We start from the raw sequence: 18,996 nt of genomic DNA, 5'->3' as shown, positions 1-18,996 counted from the left end.
CCCAAAAAAAAAAAAAAAAAAAAAAACTTTGTGCTTCAAAAGACACTTGAGAAAGTGAAAAGATAACCCACAGAATGGGAGGGAGTACTTATAAATCATATCTGATCAGGGACAAGTATATCTAGAATATATAAAGAACTGTTATAACTCAACAATAAAAAGACAAATAACCTAACTAAAAACAGGCAGAAAAGCTGAACAGATATTTGTCCAAAGAAGATATACAAATGGTCAATACACAGGTGAAAAGATGCTCAACGTCATTGGTCATTAGGAAAAGGCAAATGAGATACCATTTCACACCTACTAAGCTAGTTATAATAAAAAAGACAGTACCAGTGTTGGCTAGAGTATGGAGTAACCGGGACCCTCATACGTTGCTGGTGGGAATGTAATAAGCACAGCCACTTTCGAAAATGGTCCCTCAAAAAAGGAAGCAGTTCCTCAACTTAAAACATAGAACTGCTGTAAGACCCAGCAATTCCACTCCTATATATATGCAACAGAATTGAAAACGGAGTCATATGCACAAAAACTTATATATGAATGTTTATAGCAGCATTATTCACAATAGCCAAAAGTTAGAAACAACACAAGTATTCATAAATTGATCAATGGATAAACAAAATGGTCTATCCATACAATGGAAAGGTATTCAGCCATGAAAAGTAATGAACTACTTGATACCTGCCACAATACGGACAAACCTTGAGAACATTATGCTAAGTGAAAGAAACCAGACACAAAAGGCCACACACATACTATATGATTCCATTTATATGAAATGCCCAGAACAGGCAAATCCAGAGACAGGAAGTAGACTGACGGTTGTCAGGGGCTGAGGGAAGGGGGTGGGGATAACGAATACAGAGGGTTTTCTTCGCGGGGGGTGGTTATAAATGTTCTGGAATTAGTGGTGATGGTTGCACAGCTCTGAATGTACTGGGTTGGCCAGAAAGTTCGTTAGGGTTTTTCTGTAACATCTTATCGAAAAACCTGAACGAACTTTCTGGCCAGCCCAATGTAAAAACCCACTGACTCGTACGCTTTAAAAATGGTAAATTGTGTGGTATGCAAATTATATTTCAACTTAAAAAGATGTCTTAGGAAGAATAAGATGTACTCTAATAAAAGTAAACCACAGAATATGTTTAGGATAGTAGCAAGAAAGATTTATTGACATACCTAGTACCTACAGACACTTAAGACACCTAATACAATCCAATGATATGGATTAGACAGTGATCAAAGATGAAATAGTCGAAGTGGAGCCAGGAGTGAGGCCAGGCCATGAGGTACGTGTCTAGTGTTCTCTATTTACACCTGGGAGTCAGGGACACAAGTCTAGATCTGTGCTTGCCAATAGACAAACCAAAGAGGGGGAAACTATTTAGTTATAGATTCGTGGAGTCCATTACATAAATGTAAAACTGACTACTCATAAAGAGCCCAATTATTTTTAATAAACATTTTCCAATTATTTTTGTTAAAATGACTTAAAAATTATTCTGAGAGACCTGATACACAGAATGCTGGAGGATACAGTGAATAACATCTGCAGCAGTGTCCTTATAAGCAACCAGTAACAAGTGTCATGGAGATACTTCAATGCAGATAGGTGGAATCAGACCAAATAATAAGGGAAAAGCAATTCTTAGGAAGAAGGAAGGGAGTGGGGGCTGTTTGGCAGAGTTGAGGCATGTCTGCCATGAAGTAGGCTTAACATAAGAGGAGATTTTTATAGCATCTAGTAAGAGAATAAAAAGCTCCTAAGCTACAAATTCAAGAAAGAAAAGGCTGATTGTACTGTACTTTAGCCATAGTAACAAGTAAGTGCCAGACCCGGCTGTAAATTCATTCCAATCTATAAATGACAACTTAACAGTAGTAACCGCACTTAGGAAAGCCAGCCTCTCAGTGACAGCTCTACGCACCTGACAAGCAGCCACTCAAATCGGGGCTTCAGGAAGGTAACTGTGATGACAGTGGGAAAATACAAAGTGCAAGAAGGAAAAGTTTGGAGAATAACGCATATGCCTAAACACGAGATAAAAAGCACCCGACTTAAAAGAGCTGGTAGTGGAGATGAACAGAAAAGAGATAAATTTCAGGAGCATTTCAAAGGAAGAATCAGATATGGCAACTGACTGGATGTGGAAGGACTCAGTGTCTGAGGGTCAACAATAGCGCAAGTATAACCAAGAATAGGGAATTCGGAAAGGAGAGTGGATTCCAGAGTAAATGATGACTTTGGTTTTAAATGTGGTATATTCATGAGGCTGGGGCTTGCGGGGGGTTCCTTCTATGAAAAATAGCTACCAGGCCTGCACCTCAAGAGAAGGACTGCCCACAGCAGAAGCCATGAAAGCACAAGGAAGGGCAGATAAAGCAAAGAAGGTGGGTCAAGGCAAAACTTAGAGCAGTTTCTTCAAGTGAGCTGTGAGGGCCACTTGCATCACACTGCCCAGGCCCACCCTTGACTTCTAACTTTTTGGTGGTGCTTGGAAAGCATTTTAAACTTGCCTCCCAGAGATTCTTACAAACTTTCCAAGTGTGAGAACCTCTGGCTCAGGGAATGTGTACATTTAGGAAGGAGGGAGAAAAGGAAATTTGAGAGATTCTGCTATCTGTAAGAGTATAAAAAAAAAGTTGAGAACTTTTTCGGTTTCCATGTCTCTTCTTCAGTTTCACAATCTATTTCCTATGCTGTTTCAACCAAGGGATCCAGTTAACTCCCCAGGAATATTTCTTTCTTTCTTTCTTTTTCTTTTTTTTTTTAGTATTTATTTATTTATTTGGCTGCGTCGGGTCTTAGTTGCGGCATGCGGGATCTTCGTTGCCGCATGCAGGATCTTCATTACATCTGTGGGATCTTCAGTTGTGGCATATGGGATCTAGTTCCCTGACCAGGGGTTGAACCCGGACCCCCTGCATTGCGAGACCAGAGTCTTAGACGCTGGACCACCAGGGAAGTCCCCAGGTATATTTCTTTATGAGAAAAAGCTCTGTAGTGCTATCTTCCTAGACCAAATGGAACTAGGTACTCTTTTCTTTGGGTTAGAGAAGCTATAAAATTTAGCTATGAGTGAGTTAACATTACAATGGCCAAGTCCGTGGCTTAATTCATCCCAGATGAAGTAAAATAATAAAAGGAATTCATTGAAAATTTTTTCATTTTAGAGAATCAATATATTATCACATATACATTTTATGACACTTTCATATATGAAATTTAAAAATCTTGATACATTAAAAAATAAAAATCAGGGACTTTCCTGGTGGTGAAGTGGTTAAGAATCCACCTGCCAAGGCAGGGGACACAAGTTCGAGCCCTGGTCTGGGAAGATCACACATGCTGCGGAGCAACTAAGCCCATGCACCACAACTACTGAGCCGGCGCTCTAGAGCCTGCGAGCCACAACTACTGGGCCTGTGTGCCACAACTACTGAAGCCCGTGTGCCTAGAGCTTGTGCTCCACAACAAGAGAAGCCACTGCAATGAGAAGGCTGCGTACTGCAATGAAGAGTAGCCCCCGCTCGCGGCAACTAGAGAAAGCCCGTGCGCAGCAACAAAGACCCAACGCAGCCAAAAAAAAAAAAATTAAATAAATAAATAAATAATCAAAGAACTCTTTCTCCTCTACCCACCACTTTGGATCTCATTTATTAAACAGCATTTCTTCTGAGCACAGGCTCTGACTCCCTAGCAGGCTATAAGAATCCACTACTGGGGCTTCCCTGGTGGCGGAGTGGTTAAGAATCTGTCTGCCAATGCAGGGGACATGGGTTCAAGCCCTGGTCTGGGAAGATCCCGCATGCTGTGGAGCAACTAAGCCCATGTGCCACAGCTACTGAGCCTGTGCTCTAGAGCTGGTGAGCCACAACTACTGAAGCCCGCACGCCTGGGGCCCATGCTCCACAACAAGAGAAGCCATCACAATGAGAAGCCCGCGTACCGCAACGAAGAGTAGCCCCCGCTCACCCCAGCTAGAGAAAGCCCACATGCAGCAATGAAGACCCAACCCAGCCAAAAATAAAAACAAATAAATTAATTAAAAAGAAAAAAAAAAAGAATCCACTACTGTGTTGAAAAGTAATTCAGATATGGGTTGTTTTTTTTTTTGCTGCATTGGGTCTTCGTTGCTGCACGCGAGCTTTCTCTAGTTGCGGCGAGCGGGGGCTACTCTTCGTTGCGGTGTGCGGGCTTCTCATTGAGGTGGCTTCTCTTGCTGTGGAGCATGGACTCTAGGTGCATGAACTTCAGTAGTTGTGGCACACGGGCCCAGTAGTTGTGGCTCGCGGGCTCTAGAGCGCAGGCTCAGTAGTTGTGGCGCACGGGCTTAGTTGCTCCGCGGCATGTGGGACCTTCCCAGACCAGGGCTTGAACCCATGTCCCCTGCCTTGGCAGGCAGATTCTTAACCACTGCGCTACCAGTGAAGCCCTGTTTTTGTTTTTGTTTTTGTTTAAATACAGGTAAATGACTCAGGAATCAGCAAACTTGGATATCTACATTTAACCTCAGAGTTCTTTCTGATAATCTAATAAGTGAGTTGTTAAGGACTGTTGCACTTGACATAGGACAGTATTTTAGAATATAAATCGCTATGTATAAGCTCATAGTCTTCTCTTTTGTAAAAATTAGTAAGAACTTCCCCCACATTTCTTTCCAACTCTTTCTTACCACAGGGTTCTTTTCCACAGAAAAAAATGGGTTAGTGGGTTATTATTAAAACCATTTGCTCTAAATTATTACGATTCCTGGCTTGTACATTAAGTACCAAAGTTAATTTCACAGAGTAAGACCCCTTTATTCCATAAAATATATAAAAGAACCCAGAAAGAGTCCTATAGAATAGTAAGTGATTCATTCAGCAAGTTATATGCTTGCTAAAATCAGTCAAATAAGTCTTAGGATGCAATCTAAGCCAAGAATATTGAAAGCAGAGGCAGGGAACTACATACCATAAGTACAAAAGTAAATTATAAGCAAGTATTTAGCATAAGTAAGTTCACCCAAGAAAGCAAGCTCCTTTTCTTTTGTTCTTTTTCCCTTTTCTTGGGGTCTCTCTGAGGTTTTTTTTTTTTAATAGTTTATTTATTTATTTGGTTGCACCAGGCCTTAGTTGTGGCAGGCAGCCTCCTTAGTTGTGGCACATGTGCTCCTCAGTTAGAGCTTACTGGCTCTTTAGCTGTGGCAGGACAACTCTTAGTTGTGGCATGCATGTGGGATCTAGTTCCCTGACCAGGGATCGAACCCAGGCCCCCTGCATTGGGAGCATGGTGTCTTAACCACTGTGCCACCAGGGAAGTCCCTCTCTGAGGTTTTTTTTAACAGTTGTTGGCTCCAGAGAACCATGCTTATTAAGGGAAGGAGATTTGAGAAGTAAAACAGATACAGAATGAAGACAAAAAGCGAAAACAAACCAACAGAAATCACTGCCACATGAAAAAGGACAAAAATTTAAGGACAGAAAAGAGATTAGAGAGTTACTGAAAAAAAGCAAACAACATGAGAGACAGTAAATAATATAGATAACAGAAATGACCAAAAAAAAAGGATAAAACTAAAACCATTAGGGAAGGGAAGGATATCCACTTCTTCTTTACAGTTTATGAAAATGCTAGTAATAGAGCATTGGAGAAATGCTAATCTAATTGTGAACAATTACATTTACAGTCCTACTATGTCCTTGAGGATAAAGGGTAAATTTTCACTTTAAAAACACCCAGGCCAACGATCAATTTACAGGAAATTTGAGGACCAAAGGACACATTAAATGACACCACAGGATATAATCAGCAAAATCCAGACTGTGGGAAACTCTTCAACAAATAAGTTGCAAGGGAAGGAAAGATACTGAGGAAATTTTTTTAAAAAAGAGATTTAAAAGACAGCAATGAATTATAATAGATGAACTTTATTTGGATCCTGATTCAAATAAACAAATGTAAAAACAAGTATTACTTTATGAGAACATTAGAAAGTTGAACACTGACTAGATATTTAATAATATTAAAGAATTACTGTAAATTTTTTAGATGTGATACTGATGTTGTGGTTATTTTAAGAGTCCTTATTTTTGACACACATACTAAAATATTTATGGATAAAATAAAGGAATATCTAAAAATCTGCTTAAAAATAATCCAGGAGGATGCAGCGTAGATGAAACAGGATTGGCTCTGAGTTGATAACTGTTGAAACTAGATGATGGAAACGTGAGGGTTCATTATACTAAAAAAGTCTCTCTATTCTTGTATTTGTTTGAACTTTTCCATACACACACACACACACACAGACACAGAGGAACACACACACACACAAAGATGGATGTTAGTGCAAATTCTTGATTCTGAATTCAAATGTGGCCAATGACAATAGTCAGAAAGTATCTGCAGCTCATACATAATTCTAATTGAGAAATAAAGGCAACTAATTAATATGAATGGGGAAAAGAAAACACTCTGACATAGTGGTCCTAAAGTTAAACTGAAAAATGCTGATTTCCTAGTTGGCATATACTGAAGGTTTTTATTTACATTTCTAGATCTGAAATGAAAGTAAATTGTGGTAAGTGTTGTGTTTAGAGTTCAGCTGTTGGATGTGTACATGAAAACAGTTAACATTCCATTATCAAATTATAAATGTGCTGACAAAACTTAAGACAATAGGGTAGAAAGGAAAGTAACAGGTACTTACCAGCACTGCATTCCTGGGCTACTAGGTTGAGAACTTCAACAGCTGCTGGACACTGCTGTATGAATTCTTCACAAAATAAGCTGTCTTCTAAAAGCTGGGCCATGACCAGGCATGCTCTTAATGTTAAAAGATTTACAATATTTCAAAGTCATCAATGGTCATTCTCTAAAAAGTCAACTGTGAAAAACATTTCAATCAATTTTATCCTCTAATTTAAACAAGGTTCAAACTCCCCATTCCTCTTGCTTTTTTTCTGAGCTGGACTGGCTGGGAAGTGTATAACTTCTCTTTTGCCCCGCATACTAACTGCTGACACTGTGTGGACAATCGGAAAAGGGAAATATGGCTGCCACCTCCCTAAATGAAGTCACCAAGTGCCAGGTAGAAATCAGCACCATCTCTTAACAGCTCTTCCTAACCGGCGCTCCATGGGCAATATTAACGTTCTGGGAACAAGAGAGGTCCAAACACTTGGGAAATCTGTATGCTGATCTCTCTCACCTAACTCAAAACACATATTATAACTTTCTGACAAGTTTCATTGTCAAAAGAAACTTGCTGTTGTTTCATTGTAAATAAACGTATTTTCTTTCCAACTCCAGTACTTGCGAGCATTCCCTAATTTTCTCCTCAGCAGTCTGGAAAGCAGATGGACCAGATAGGTACTAATGTGGTCCGAACCACTTTAAAAAAGGCAAAGCTGCAGAAGAATTCCTGTGACAGGACAAAGTTCTTTAACCAAAGCAAATCAGTGGAGCCTCATGTATGTGCTCTATATATCAATCATATTTTGTTTATTTACTTTCTTAGGGAAACAGCTAAACTTTATTTCAAAGTGCAGAAACTGGGGAATGCAACAAAAACTGTAGTAAACATAGCACAAGAGGATGGTTTCTGTTACTCAGTTTGGCATGAAGTTCACGCTGCAGACCCACTAAGCCTGGTGCAGAGGGCCCCCATGGAGGACCCCTGTCTCTGTGCCTGCACCACCTCAGCACATTAGGGGATCTTTGGAGGGTGCTCACCTTGTTCTTATTTCAGCCAGGAGCCGAACGACTGCCATCACAGGAGCTGACCCATCTCCTGTTGCAGGAAGTGAGGTATGAATAGAGAGACTTCCCTCCTGAGGAAGCAACATGGACTGGACTGCCTGTACTACCTTCTCAGTAATGGACAGTTTATGAAGAGGCAATGCCTGATGGCGGTGGGGGGAGGGGCATGGCAAAAAGTTAAATTCAAGTAGTTAGTTTATAAGAAATGAGGGTGTTATTATCATCTGGAGTTAATTCTCAAAATTTCAGTTAAAAAGAATCAAATCACCATACAGAATTGCAAGCTAGACCCAAACAATTAAACATACAATACACTGTGGAATATTCCAAACCAAAGAAATGAATTTTGTCATCCAGGTAAAAATTGCCACACAAATGTTACTATTAAATGATTATGCCCAATAGGTAAATACATGTCACGAGTAAAATTTAAGAAAACCAAGTATCTGTGCTTCTGTACTGTGTATGTTCATATTACTCATTCAGTACGGTTACCATCTGCAGTAACATTTTAAGATGCATTTAAAAATCACCTTACCTCTGATCTTGGAACACAAAGTCTAGACAATGGAATAGTCAGTGTGTCTGATGCTTGCGACGTCTTTCTACAGTCTATGGGTGGGAATTTGACTGTAGCTATACCTTCCTGCTCATTGATAGAAGCCACTACTCCGACGCTTCCTGATATTCCTCTACCTAAAACCTAGAGACACAGAGGGATTAGCACTACCTACCAGCTCTGATGGTGTGAGCAATTATCTGATGTGACAAGTGGGAAGAGGAAACTTACAGCTGTCATTACCGGCATTACAGTAATAGTTTCTTATAACGCAGATACCAAGCCCTGAACATGAGTTAAAATGATAGGTCTTAAAACCTTACGTCGAGGTGATCACAATATGATACAAATTCAAACTTTCAATTCTAAAACATTGCCAATATTAACACCACCACAGGACACAAGTACTGTAGTTAACGTTACACGGTACTGCACTAGTATCTCTGACTCATCTGCAGCACAGTGTGGATTGGAACTCACGAGTTTCTTAGCTTAAAGGAACCAGGATTTTTGTCCAGCTGGGTGGATGACACTTGTCTTACAGATGAGCAATTAATCAATGGACTTACATACAGGGGAAAGCGATGACTTGGGAAGATGGTGGCTTGGTTACCTGAACCTCAGACCCCATCTTGATTGTCTCTTTGAAGCCTCCAAGTGCACACAGTGCAGCGACAGCCTGGCGGGCGATTCTCTGAAGTTTGGCGAGTTTTCTGCCACTACTGCTGCCATTTTCCAGAATGCTTTCTGCATATTTCCCCAATTGTGGAATGTACATCAGCGCACGAGACAGAACCTAAGTGTAAGAAGCAGCCCATGCAGTGGGAGATAAAGCTCTGGTTGTTTTGATACTAAGCATGATGCAGTGTCTACAACAGTGCCTGGGTCCCATGTGCTAAAGGAACTCTGGACATGAGAGGGGTGAAATAATTATCAGGTATGACCACTGACATTCTTGGCATATTTGCCTTACGTGATTGGACAGAACTGGAAATACACAACCTCAAAATATGGGAGAATCAAACACTGTTAATAAAACCCCTAAACTAAAGCAAAAACTTATCTGCAGGAAAACCATAACAGCATACTGCCTACATCTCAACACCCAGGTATCTTTAGGACACGTTATAAGGTGTTCACATCACGAATGACTGGGAAAAGGGAAATTGATTACCAAACCCCAGTTTTCAGGAAACTGAACTACTGTTTGTAAAAATGAATTACTGACAGAGCACTCAGGGAGTGTAAATCACACAGAGGCCTCCTTAGGACTTAGTAAGTACACTTAACAAATCCAATAAACCAAGGCCACATGATTTCCTAATGTTAGTACCAATCAAATATAAGCAAGAAGGAGAAACAAGGAGTGCCATTCTTTTCCTGAGAACACTAGCCTGCCTTCCGTGAAATCAGAACTGGCAGTGAAAGGGGATGTGGGTTAACAGAGTTGAAGCTACTGAATCAAAGCAAATTTCAGGGGAAACACAGTTAACAAGTATATCTGGCCAGTCTGGGAACTCTCTCTTTGTTAGAATGTCCTTTGCTAGAACAGAACATTAACTTCTGTCTTGCTTCCTCTTTTAAGCAGCAACAGCGTACTAGCCTTCTCTGCTGTCGTGGTCCATATCTGAGCAGCATTTGACTCAGGCGCCGTCAGCAAGCTGTGAAGCAAGGCGATCACTTCTGCGGCCATGCTGTTCGCCACATGCCCACTGATGAAAGGTCGGACAGGGTCGGTCCTGCAAGTGTCAACAGGGAAAAGTGTCAGTGCCCAGTGATGGTGAATAAGGCAGACGAGTGGCTTCAGGCTTGGCACCAGATGCAAACATTTTCTAGTTATAAATACTGGAAAAAGTGGGTTTTGGTGACTCCCATTCTTTCTGGTAACTGAAGAAGCCTTGGAAACAATGGACCTCAAACCTTTAACTGTATAAACCATCGTGATCAAGGAAAGGACCTACACTACATCTGCCTCTGGCTGGCAAGCACAGAACCTCACACAAACTTCCCAGGGGCAACACGCATTTATCTTTCCTCCAACTAGAAAGAAGCTTCTGTGTACAGTTGGGATGGTGACAAGTATCGTTTGGATGAAGAAAAGGCAGCAAGGACAGTTTACTATTTCCGCTACTCAAAAAAACTATAGCTGGTGTTCCTGGTGGTGGCCTTTCTCAGAAAAACAATCCTCCAGCCACAGATGTCCACTCAGCCTGGAGGGCCCCCCTATTCGTCCCTCACAACCTCAGATCCACCTGGATGGTCATCACTTTCTGACTTGACTTTGAGAACAACTACTACAACGGATGGGTATTTTAAGCCCTCAGTCCTCATTTCCAGCAGGTCAAGGGGAGGATATAAAATTAAAACCCTCAAAACAAATCCTTTACAAAGTAAGTCTGAGAAGAGTGCAGACAGCTTCCACCCTGTGAAAGGTTTTACCTGGCAAGTTCAGAGTTCCTCTCTCGGCAAATGGAAGTTTGGGCGGTTTTCTTTTTGTCCCCTGTGGACAGTCCACTCACAGTCTCTGGGTTGAGCGATTCCACGGGTGGCCCGACACTGACGATGAGGCCTGACTGTGCCCACTTGGTTGCTTTTCGCAGAGCAGCTGCCGCCTCTTCTGTAATCACCTCACAGCAGCCACCCTGGGGATCAGATTGAAGACATTCATGATATTCTTTTCGCTCTTCTCAGCATTATACTTTAAAAAATCTGTTTCCCCTAATCCAGGCTCATTTTTATAAATTCATATATTAAAATATTATATGTAGAAAGTTAAATCTCCACAAACATCCTTTGTCCTCGCCCAGTCAGAGATCACTGTTAGTCCTCTAGAATTTTTTCCATGCAGATTCTGACATACATAATCATAGGCCACGCTACACAGTTTTGATTTCTTTTTTATCAGTTATCAAAACATCATGAATTGTGATCACTGATATGAACCTGATACCATAAAATATCATGAATATCCATGTCTATATATTTAGACCTACCTGATTCTTTTTATAGTTGTACAGTATTTCACTATATGAATGTAATAATTTCTTTAACAAATCCCCTATTTATGGGTACACAGATTCTATTTTGTTTTTTACAAACAGAACTGCCAAGGACAGGCTTGTCTCTGGATACTTGAAAATGCCTATTTACCCTCACCTTGGCAATAATGGGTACCATCGATCTTAACATTATCAGTGCGACAGGTAAAAATGATACACTACTATTGTTTTATTACTTCCCTTTAATTATTTATCATGTAATCTGTGAGCCTGAGCATATTTTTATATTTTCACGGGCTTTTTTGTCTTTATTTCTTATTATCTATTATTATTACTCTTTTAACCTTTCACCCTATGGTCACTTTTTTTTTTTTTTTTTTGATCACTTTTAAAGTATTTTTAGGCTGTAGAACTTTCTTAACAGAGCTAAGAAAATTTCTAGGTCAAAACCAAGAGTTCTCTTCTACATTTTAACGTTAATGATACATTGATTTTGACTAGTTCTCTTGAAAATGGCCTCAGTTAAGCCACTGTCTTCAATTTCTCACCCTGTGGTAACTTGAAATTTAAAAAAAAATTTCTCCTGAAAACCTGAAGCCTGGCATATGTTCTTCGACTGTGGGTCTTGGCGGAGCGGGTTCCTTCATACTGGGGTTACCTTTGTCATGTCTCGGTCCATTTTCACGACTTTCTCCATGTTGGCACCAGTACCAAGTCGGAAGGGCCGTCCTTCTGAGCTACTAAAATGGGAAGGCAGAGAGAGGCAATGATTTTACAGGCATGGTCACAGGTGGGGGAGGCCTCAGTGAGCGATCTAAATCCCAAAGTGAGGGGATTTTAACAACAGCCTGGATTGCTGCCTTGGTGTGAATGACTGGATCTTCCTTTCTAATAATTCAGCTCTCCCTGCCTCCTAAACCTGGCTCTCAAAAAAATCTTTCACCAAATTTGTACTATGACGTTTCACAGTGCCCAGGAATGTTCCTTGGAAGTTTCTTCATCTATGTGCTGACTTGCCCTGACCACGCTTAGTCTATGCCAACAGCCTAGTAGTGCTTTCGGTTGCCATGATGGCAGACAAGGGATCCAATTATGAGGATGACACCATCATTCAGTCATTTATTTGAAGAGAGGACTCTTCCATCTGAGACATAAACACCTCTCCTAAATTCCTTTGTGCTCTGTGGGATCTTCTCATTGTCCTGGATTCCACTGACAGGGCCCTGTAGATTTGTAATCTTTGGACAGTAATTATATATTTTTACTTCCTTGTTGAGCAATCATACCATTCATCCTTCGATTAAATAAAGCTATAAAAAAGTTTCTTATTTCTTCACCTCACAGTCAATGGTATCCCTAAATTTACTGATGGCTGAAGGATGCCAATAACTGAAAACCAAGCTGCATTATTCCTTCTCAAAGCCCAGGTCACACTATAGACTCCTCGTAGGACACAAATGATACATTCTCAACAGGATTTTCACTCTGTTGGGTCTGGAGAGACAGTACCGAGTTGTGATTAAAAGTTTGGGTTCTGCATCAGAGGGACCTGCATTTATATTTCAGCTCTGCCTCAGTTTCTCCATACGTAATGACAGGGATGATAGTAACATTGATTACCTCTTAGGGGTGTTAAGAGGGCTGAGACAGTTGATACCTGTAAGGGGCTTACTCAGCACAGTGCCTGCGACATGGCTAGTGCTTGATGGCATATCGCTATTACAATCATCACCTTAGTAATGGTTGGAGAACTTCATGGGATGACTGGTCTTCCCGCTTGTGGATAAAGATAGAGAGCTTGCCATCCACTGCTTCACTCTCTTCTCCAGGGTCTTTATCTCCTTTTAAGGAACTCTTGGGGCTGATTTTTGTCAACGTGGTGTCAGGTTCGGAAGCGGTTGGAGAAAGGACTGTCTGACATCCTTTAAGCAAACAAAAAAATTGCGAAGTTGTTTGTGCGGCTCCCCTGTATAAGGAAAGCACTGGCTTTGGAATCTCTCTTCCTCCCTCTCTCCCGCTCTGTCCCTTTTATCACAGGAAGCACAGCTGCAGCTGTAGACAAGGGAAAGCTCGGTCTGACCGTCCACAGGAAGTGAGCGCCTCAGTGCCATTCTTCCGTCCAGGAGGCTACTCACCTGGGACCACGTAATCTGCTAGCTTTGCTAAGAGCAACGAGGCGATCTTGGACGCTGGGTCGCTGGGATCCTCTTGCTCGCTGTTTAGGGAGGGGACAGAGTAGCTCCAGGGTGGGAGCTCCACATTCCCACAGTCTTCTACGCTCATCAGTGGGAGTGCCGCCCGGCACAGCTGAAGAATGATAAGAACCAGCTTTGGGGACGGGCGTTGGTCAAGCAGCAAGGAGAGGAGTTTGGACACACAAGCTGGCTGGCTCAGGATGGCTTTACCTATGTGACTCCTGCAAAAGGAGGAAGAAAAGGTCCACAATGCTGAGAATGTTATCTACAGAAATTCAGAAGCAGAAGTTCCCTAAATGAGGTTGAACAAACTGATGACTTCATATTTAATGAGGAAGACACAGATTTGGCAATACGTTTTTATGAAGGAGAATTAAGGGTTTTTGTAAACATCTGATGAAAGTTCATAATTGGCCAATAATACTTTAAAAGATTTTTGAATATTTTCTGATACTTGATGTTTATTTAATTGAGATCCTATAGTTCAGCACGATTCACAGAACACCAAGACTTAGAAACCCAAGGTAGGAGGCTTTTAGTTTAGTCTTTTATTCCTTTTTAAGAAGTGCTTCAAGACCAAAGAGATCATACAGTGTTGTACTGGCCTCAAGACTCTGGGATCTGCCACAGCTGAACCTGTTACATTTCAGCAGAAACCAAAGAATAAGCAGCCTTATGTGGACAAGCTTTTGTGGGCCTCACAGCTCACACATGATTAAACCTCCACAGAGTATCTTCTTTTAAAGACACAGCATGAGAAGGTGAATTAATTACAGGTCCTGGCTGATTATTCTTTAATCTTGCTATAATGAAGGTAAAGATGTTTAGTTACTGAATGCAATTGTATTGACTCAAAAGGCTAGCGGCTGTTGCCAGTCAAGTATTGAAGCAAATGATAATATGTTATTTTATGATGTAGATATTCACCTAAATAATTTTCTTATTTTGGAACTAAATGCTATTTTTCAATGACTTCATCCTCTGCTATTTTTCTTGATGCAGGAGCATATCAGGATGGCCTAGTAAGATGTTTCTAAAGACAACCACCCGCAAAGGAAGCCAAATCACTCAGAGGAAAAGCCATCTCCTCCCACAGCTCCAGCCAGGCCTTCCTTTCTTTGCGGTACGCGGGCCTCTCACTGTTGTGGCGTCTCCCGTTGTGGAGCACAGGCTCCGGACGTGCAGGCTCAGCAGCCATGGCTCACGGGCCCAGTCGCTCTGCGGCATGTGGGATCTTCCCAGACTGGGGCACGAACCTATGTCCCCCTGCATTGGCAGGCAGACTCTCAACCACTGCGCCACCAGGGAAGCCCCAGCTGGGCCTTCCTTACCTCGAGAGGTCATTGAGAAGACTCAGGACGTCCTGGAGGGCATCGTTCCCGGCAGCCTGGTTGCCGCAGCTCTCTGTCGCTCGGGCGAGGTGGTTAGTGAGAAGGCTGGACACTTGACGGGCCAGACCTGAGTGCACAGCGTCTGTGGAGCCACCTTCAGAGTGCAAGAAAGGAGAAGCGCAGTGAAAGCTCCAGGAAGGCATGGAGTGTCTGCAGGTGTGGTGAGCCTGCATTAAAGCCCTCCCTTTGCCCAATTTTTCTTTAACCTGCTCAGTATTTCATTAGCCATCCAATTAGTGTCTTCTCATTAGATAACAACTGAACATAAACAAGGTAACAGTAACTTGAAAAATGATTCAGTGTTGGGGAAAGACATTCCTCTTAATTAAAACTGAATATAATTCATCCACACAAAACCCAGAAACATACTTTGATTGACAGGCAAGAATCACCATTTGACTGTGATGAAAACATCTTGATTTTTTTTTTTTTTTTAGTGAGGTACAGTTGATGTACAATATTAAGTTACAGGTGTATAACACAGTGACTTGTAATTTTTAAAGGTTGTACTCCATTTATAGTTATTATATAATATTGGCTATATTCCCTATGTTGTACAATATACTCTCGTAGCTTATTTTTTACACAATAGTTTGTATTGCTTAGTCCCCTACCCCTATAGTGCCCCTCCCCGCCCCTCTTCCCACTGGTAACCACTAGCTTGCCCTCTATATCTGCGAGTCTGTTTCTGTTTTGGAAAACATCTTGATGTTTAACTCACACCTACCTCTTCTCAAACACAATAAAAGACATTTTGGGGTCTTTCTATTTTCATTGTAGTTCCAGAGCCTTCCCCAAACATCTCTCATAAAGTCCACAAAAATTATTTGCCATTTACTGTTCATTCTACCTAGAAGTCTTCTTTATCCTTCAAGAAAAACTCACATGTCACCTTCTTTGGGGAGCTTTGCCTGATCCCTAGCATAGCTGGTCTGTAGGGACCTCTATGCTCCCATAGCACTTTGTGTGCACCTTGATCATGGCATTGATCACCCGGTAATTATTTGTTCATTGGTCTATTTCTCCCACTAGACCATATATATATATATATATATTTTTTTTTTTTTTTTTTACATGGATCATCACAGCATCTTTATTTTTAATTGGACCATATTTTTTAAGGTGAGGAACGACACCTTATTCATCTTATGCCTGGCTCTCAGGACAATAAGACACAGAGTGAATGAATAAATAAACAAGCTATATACCTGGGATACTATGGAGAAGTTATCCTTCAAGTTTACTTTTTAAATTGGATTGGTGACTGAAAATATAATCTGGAAATAGCACCTCAAAAGTGCAACTGGAAAATCATTGCATAAAAATATTTATTCGGACACTGTTAGCAGTGTTGACAAAAAGGAAATGAAAGATGTCTTCAATCTCCTGGGGTTACTGTACTCCTTTCAGATGGTTATCGTTCCTCCCCACCCCCGCAGCTTTACTGAGGTATGATTAGCAAATAAAAATTGTATATATTCAGATTGTAGAACGTGAATTTTTTAAAAGGTGTACAATGTGATGATTTAATATGCATATACATTGTGCAATGATTACCACAATCAAGTTAGTGAATACATCCATCACCTCCCATAGTTACCTTTCTGTGTGTGTGGAAGGGGCTAAGAACACAAGATTAATTCTCTCAGAAACTTTCAAGTATAAATAAAATATTATTAATTCTAATCACAATGCTGTACATTAGATCTCCAGAACTTATTCATCTTATAACTGGAAGTTTGTCCCTTTGAACAACATCTCCCCATTTCCCCCTGCCCCCTAACCGTGGCAACCACTGTTCTACTGTTTCTATGAGCTTGGCTTTTTTAGATTCCACATATAAGTGAGATGGCTGCAGTATTTGTCTTTCCGTGTCTGGCTTATTTTACTTAGCATAATGTCCTCCAGGTTAGGATACTCTTTACTGTCATAGAGTAGTAAATTTTCATAGAACCATGCCGATGAAGAGGCTCCCATGATAACATAATTGATTCAACCAATCTACTTATGTAATTTAATATAGCTTTTCTTTCCCCCATCCAGCACAAATACTTAATACATAAACACATCAATAGAAGAAATCAATCAGCTCTAGAAAGGAATCCTGCTTCTCACCTTCTTCTTTTTCCCATTCAACACAGCGGTTGGCAAGCACCTGGAAGGCTGCCCAGGCCATAGTGGCCACCTTCTGCTTCTTGGTTTGTTTCTCACTGGAGCTGGACTCAGTCTGACTGCTCAAGCTACACAGTCGATCCATGAGCTGAACAAGGCCACTGCGCACCAGGCACTTCTCTTCACTCCTGGGCCAGGCAGAAAGGGTTGAATGAAAGAAATATAACTGACTAGCCCTTAGGAACTTCTCACTTAAGATTCAGGTTATCAAAGGGTCATAAAACATGTCAGTATAGTTTCTTGTCCACAACTTAGGATACCAATGTATAACTCAACATAGAAATTTTTTAGAATGAGTGTTTTCCTTCATAAATAATGAACTTCAAGTTCTGGTTAGTTCGTATAGAACAGCAAAGTAAAAATCGATGCAATCAACACAAGGTTACCATAATAGAAAAAAACTACATACTTTATCATAAGGGGATTCAAAGAATGACTTCATGAATTCTTGACATCTTCAAACTATTAATCAAGTAACTAAGAGAGGAAATAAATGTGCAAAGGCAAAAAATTTTGCTCAGTATATAAGTAATTTCCTAGGGACCTATTTCTTTCCTTCAAACTTCTCCATTTTGACACTGTAATATAATCCCTAATGGGGATCCACATTTGATCATGCAGGAACTCAACAATAAGGAATTTACATAGTAACTTTAAGTGTCTGTCAGGAGACAAGCTCATTTAATCAGAGTGATAGTGTCACTGGATAATCAAAACCAAAAAATCCAATTTTTTTAATTAAAAAATATTTCTGTTTAATCAACTACATTGTGGTGTACCTTACTAACAATAAAAAGCATTTCCTTGCTTACCTGGTGTAAGGTATAGTACATAAGAGTCCGATGCTATTCGCACAAGCAATAGGGTAACGGGCGCACAAAGACACAACAGAAGTCATGGTCTCGCCGAAGGCTTCCTGGACCTGCTCGACCATCCCACCACAGGTTAGTTCTTCAATTCTAGGGAACAGAACCAAAGCTCAGACTTCCTCAACCATGTCAAGAACGGTGATAGTGAACACAAGAGCAAGAGAGTTCTTCTGAGAAACCCAAGAGTGTCTAGATGAATCCAGAACTGAAGGAATCTTGGAGATCAGTGTTTCCCAAACTGCAGGATCACAGAAGGCTGTCGGGCAGGATTTCTAAGTGTGCCTCAAAGACAATGCCCACACTCAAGAAGAGTCTGGGAGGGCTTTGCTGGTGGCACAGTGGTTAAGAATCCGCCTGCCAATGCAGGGGACACGGGTTCGACCCCGACCCAGGAAGATCCCACATGCCACGGAGCAGCTAAGCCTGTGCGCCACAACTACTAAGCGTGCGCTCTAGAGCCTGTGTGTCACAACTTCTGAAGCCCGTGCGCCTAGAGCCCATGCTCCACAACAAGAGAAGACAGCGCAATGAGAAGCCCGCGCACTGCAATGAAGAGTAGTCTCCCTCCGCCACAACTACAGAAAGCCCGTGTGCAGCAACGAAGACCCAACACAGCCAAAAAAAAAGAGAAAAGTCTGGGAAATCCCACGTTAGGTAAAGGTAAGCTGGGTTCCTCACTGCAGGACTACTCAGAACCTTTTAAGGTTAAAGTCTTTCATATCTCTAGGAGCAAGAGAATGGCACCCAACATTTCCCAAACTTATTTAATAATGAAACCATTCATTTGAGGCATGGCTACGACATTCCATGCAGCACTGAATACTGTAAATGCAATTGCACTAATGAGAAAACCAAGACACAGATAGATTAGCGAAGCGTCCTTTGCAAGTTTGTACTCTTGATTATGAGCAGAATGTGAGAATCCTGTTGGGAAATAAGACTTTGCCAATGTAAAAACACAACCTGGGATAGATTCTATGGCAATTAATGTTAGCTGAAAACTGGAACTATCGGATTTATCTACAAAGATATACAACATAATATTGTTTATAATAGTA

At 41.1% G+C, this 18,996-nt stretch overlaps 1 protein-coding gene across 1 annotated transcript in view; it reads right to left on the bottom strand.

Annotated features, from left to right (window-relative positions):
* The window catches only part of HECTD4 (HECT domain E3 ubiquitin protein ligase 4), a 185,576-nt gene that overhangs the window by 58,806 nt on the left and 107,774 nt on the right, over nucleotides 1-18,996 (bottom strand). The window contains exons 33-44 of the mRNA XM_024741407.1: nucleotides 17,882-18,028; nucleotides 17,013-17,197; nucleotides 14,838-14,991; nucleotides 13,447-13,727; nucleotides 13,044-13,233; nucleotides 11,970-12,051; nucleotides 10,752-10,954; nucleotides 9,916-10,051; nucleotides 8,926-9,108; nucleotides 8,292-8,456; nucleotides 7,727-7,896; nucleotides 6,702-6,817 (exon numbers count right to left, since the gene is read on the bottom strand). Coding sequence (XP_024597175.1) covers nucleotides 6,702-6,817; nucleotides 7,727-7,896; nucleotides 8,292-8,456; nucleotides 8,926-9,108; nucleotides 9,916-10,051; nucleotides 10,752-10,954; nucleotides 11,970-12,051; nucleotides 13,044-13,233; nucleotides 13,447-13,727; nucleotides 14,838-14,991; nucleotides 17,013-17,197; nucleotides 17,882-18,028 — 2,012 coding nt within the window. The remainder of the gene's footprint in view (nucleotides 1-6,701; nucleotides 6,818-7,726; nucleotides 7,897-8,291; nucleotides 8,457-8,925; nucleotides 9,109-9,915; nucleotides 10,052-10,751; nucleotides 10,955-11,969; nucleotides 12,052-13,043; nucleotides 13,234-13,446; nucleotides 13,728-14,837; nucleotides 14,992-17,012; nucleotides 17,198-17,881; nucleotides 18,029-18,996) is intronic.

Source organism: Neophocaena asiaeorientalis, unplaced genomic scaffold (genome assembly GCF_003031525.2).
Source record: "Neophocaena asiaeorientalis asiaeorientalis breed wild unplaced genomic scaffold, Neophocaena_asiaeorientalis_V1.1 scaffold648, whole genome shotgun sequence".
NCBI classification, from domain to species: domain Eukaryota; kingdom Metazoa; phylum Chordata; class Mammalia; order Artiodactyla; family Phocoenidae; genus Neophocaena; species Neophocaena asiaeorientalis.
Note: the sequence above shows the minus strand (reverse complement) of the source record. Positions and strands in the feature narration are given on the sequence as shown.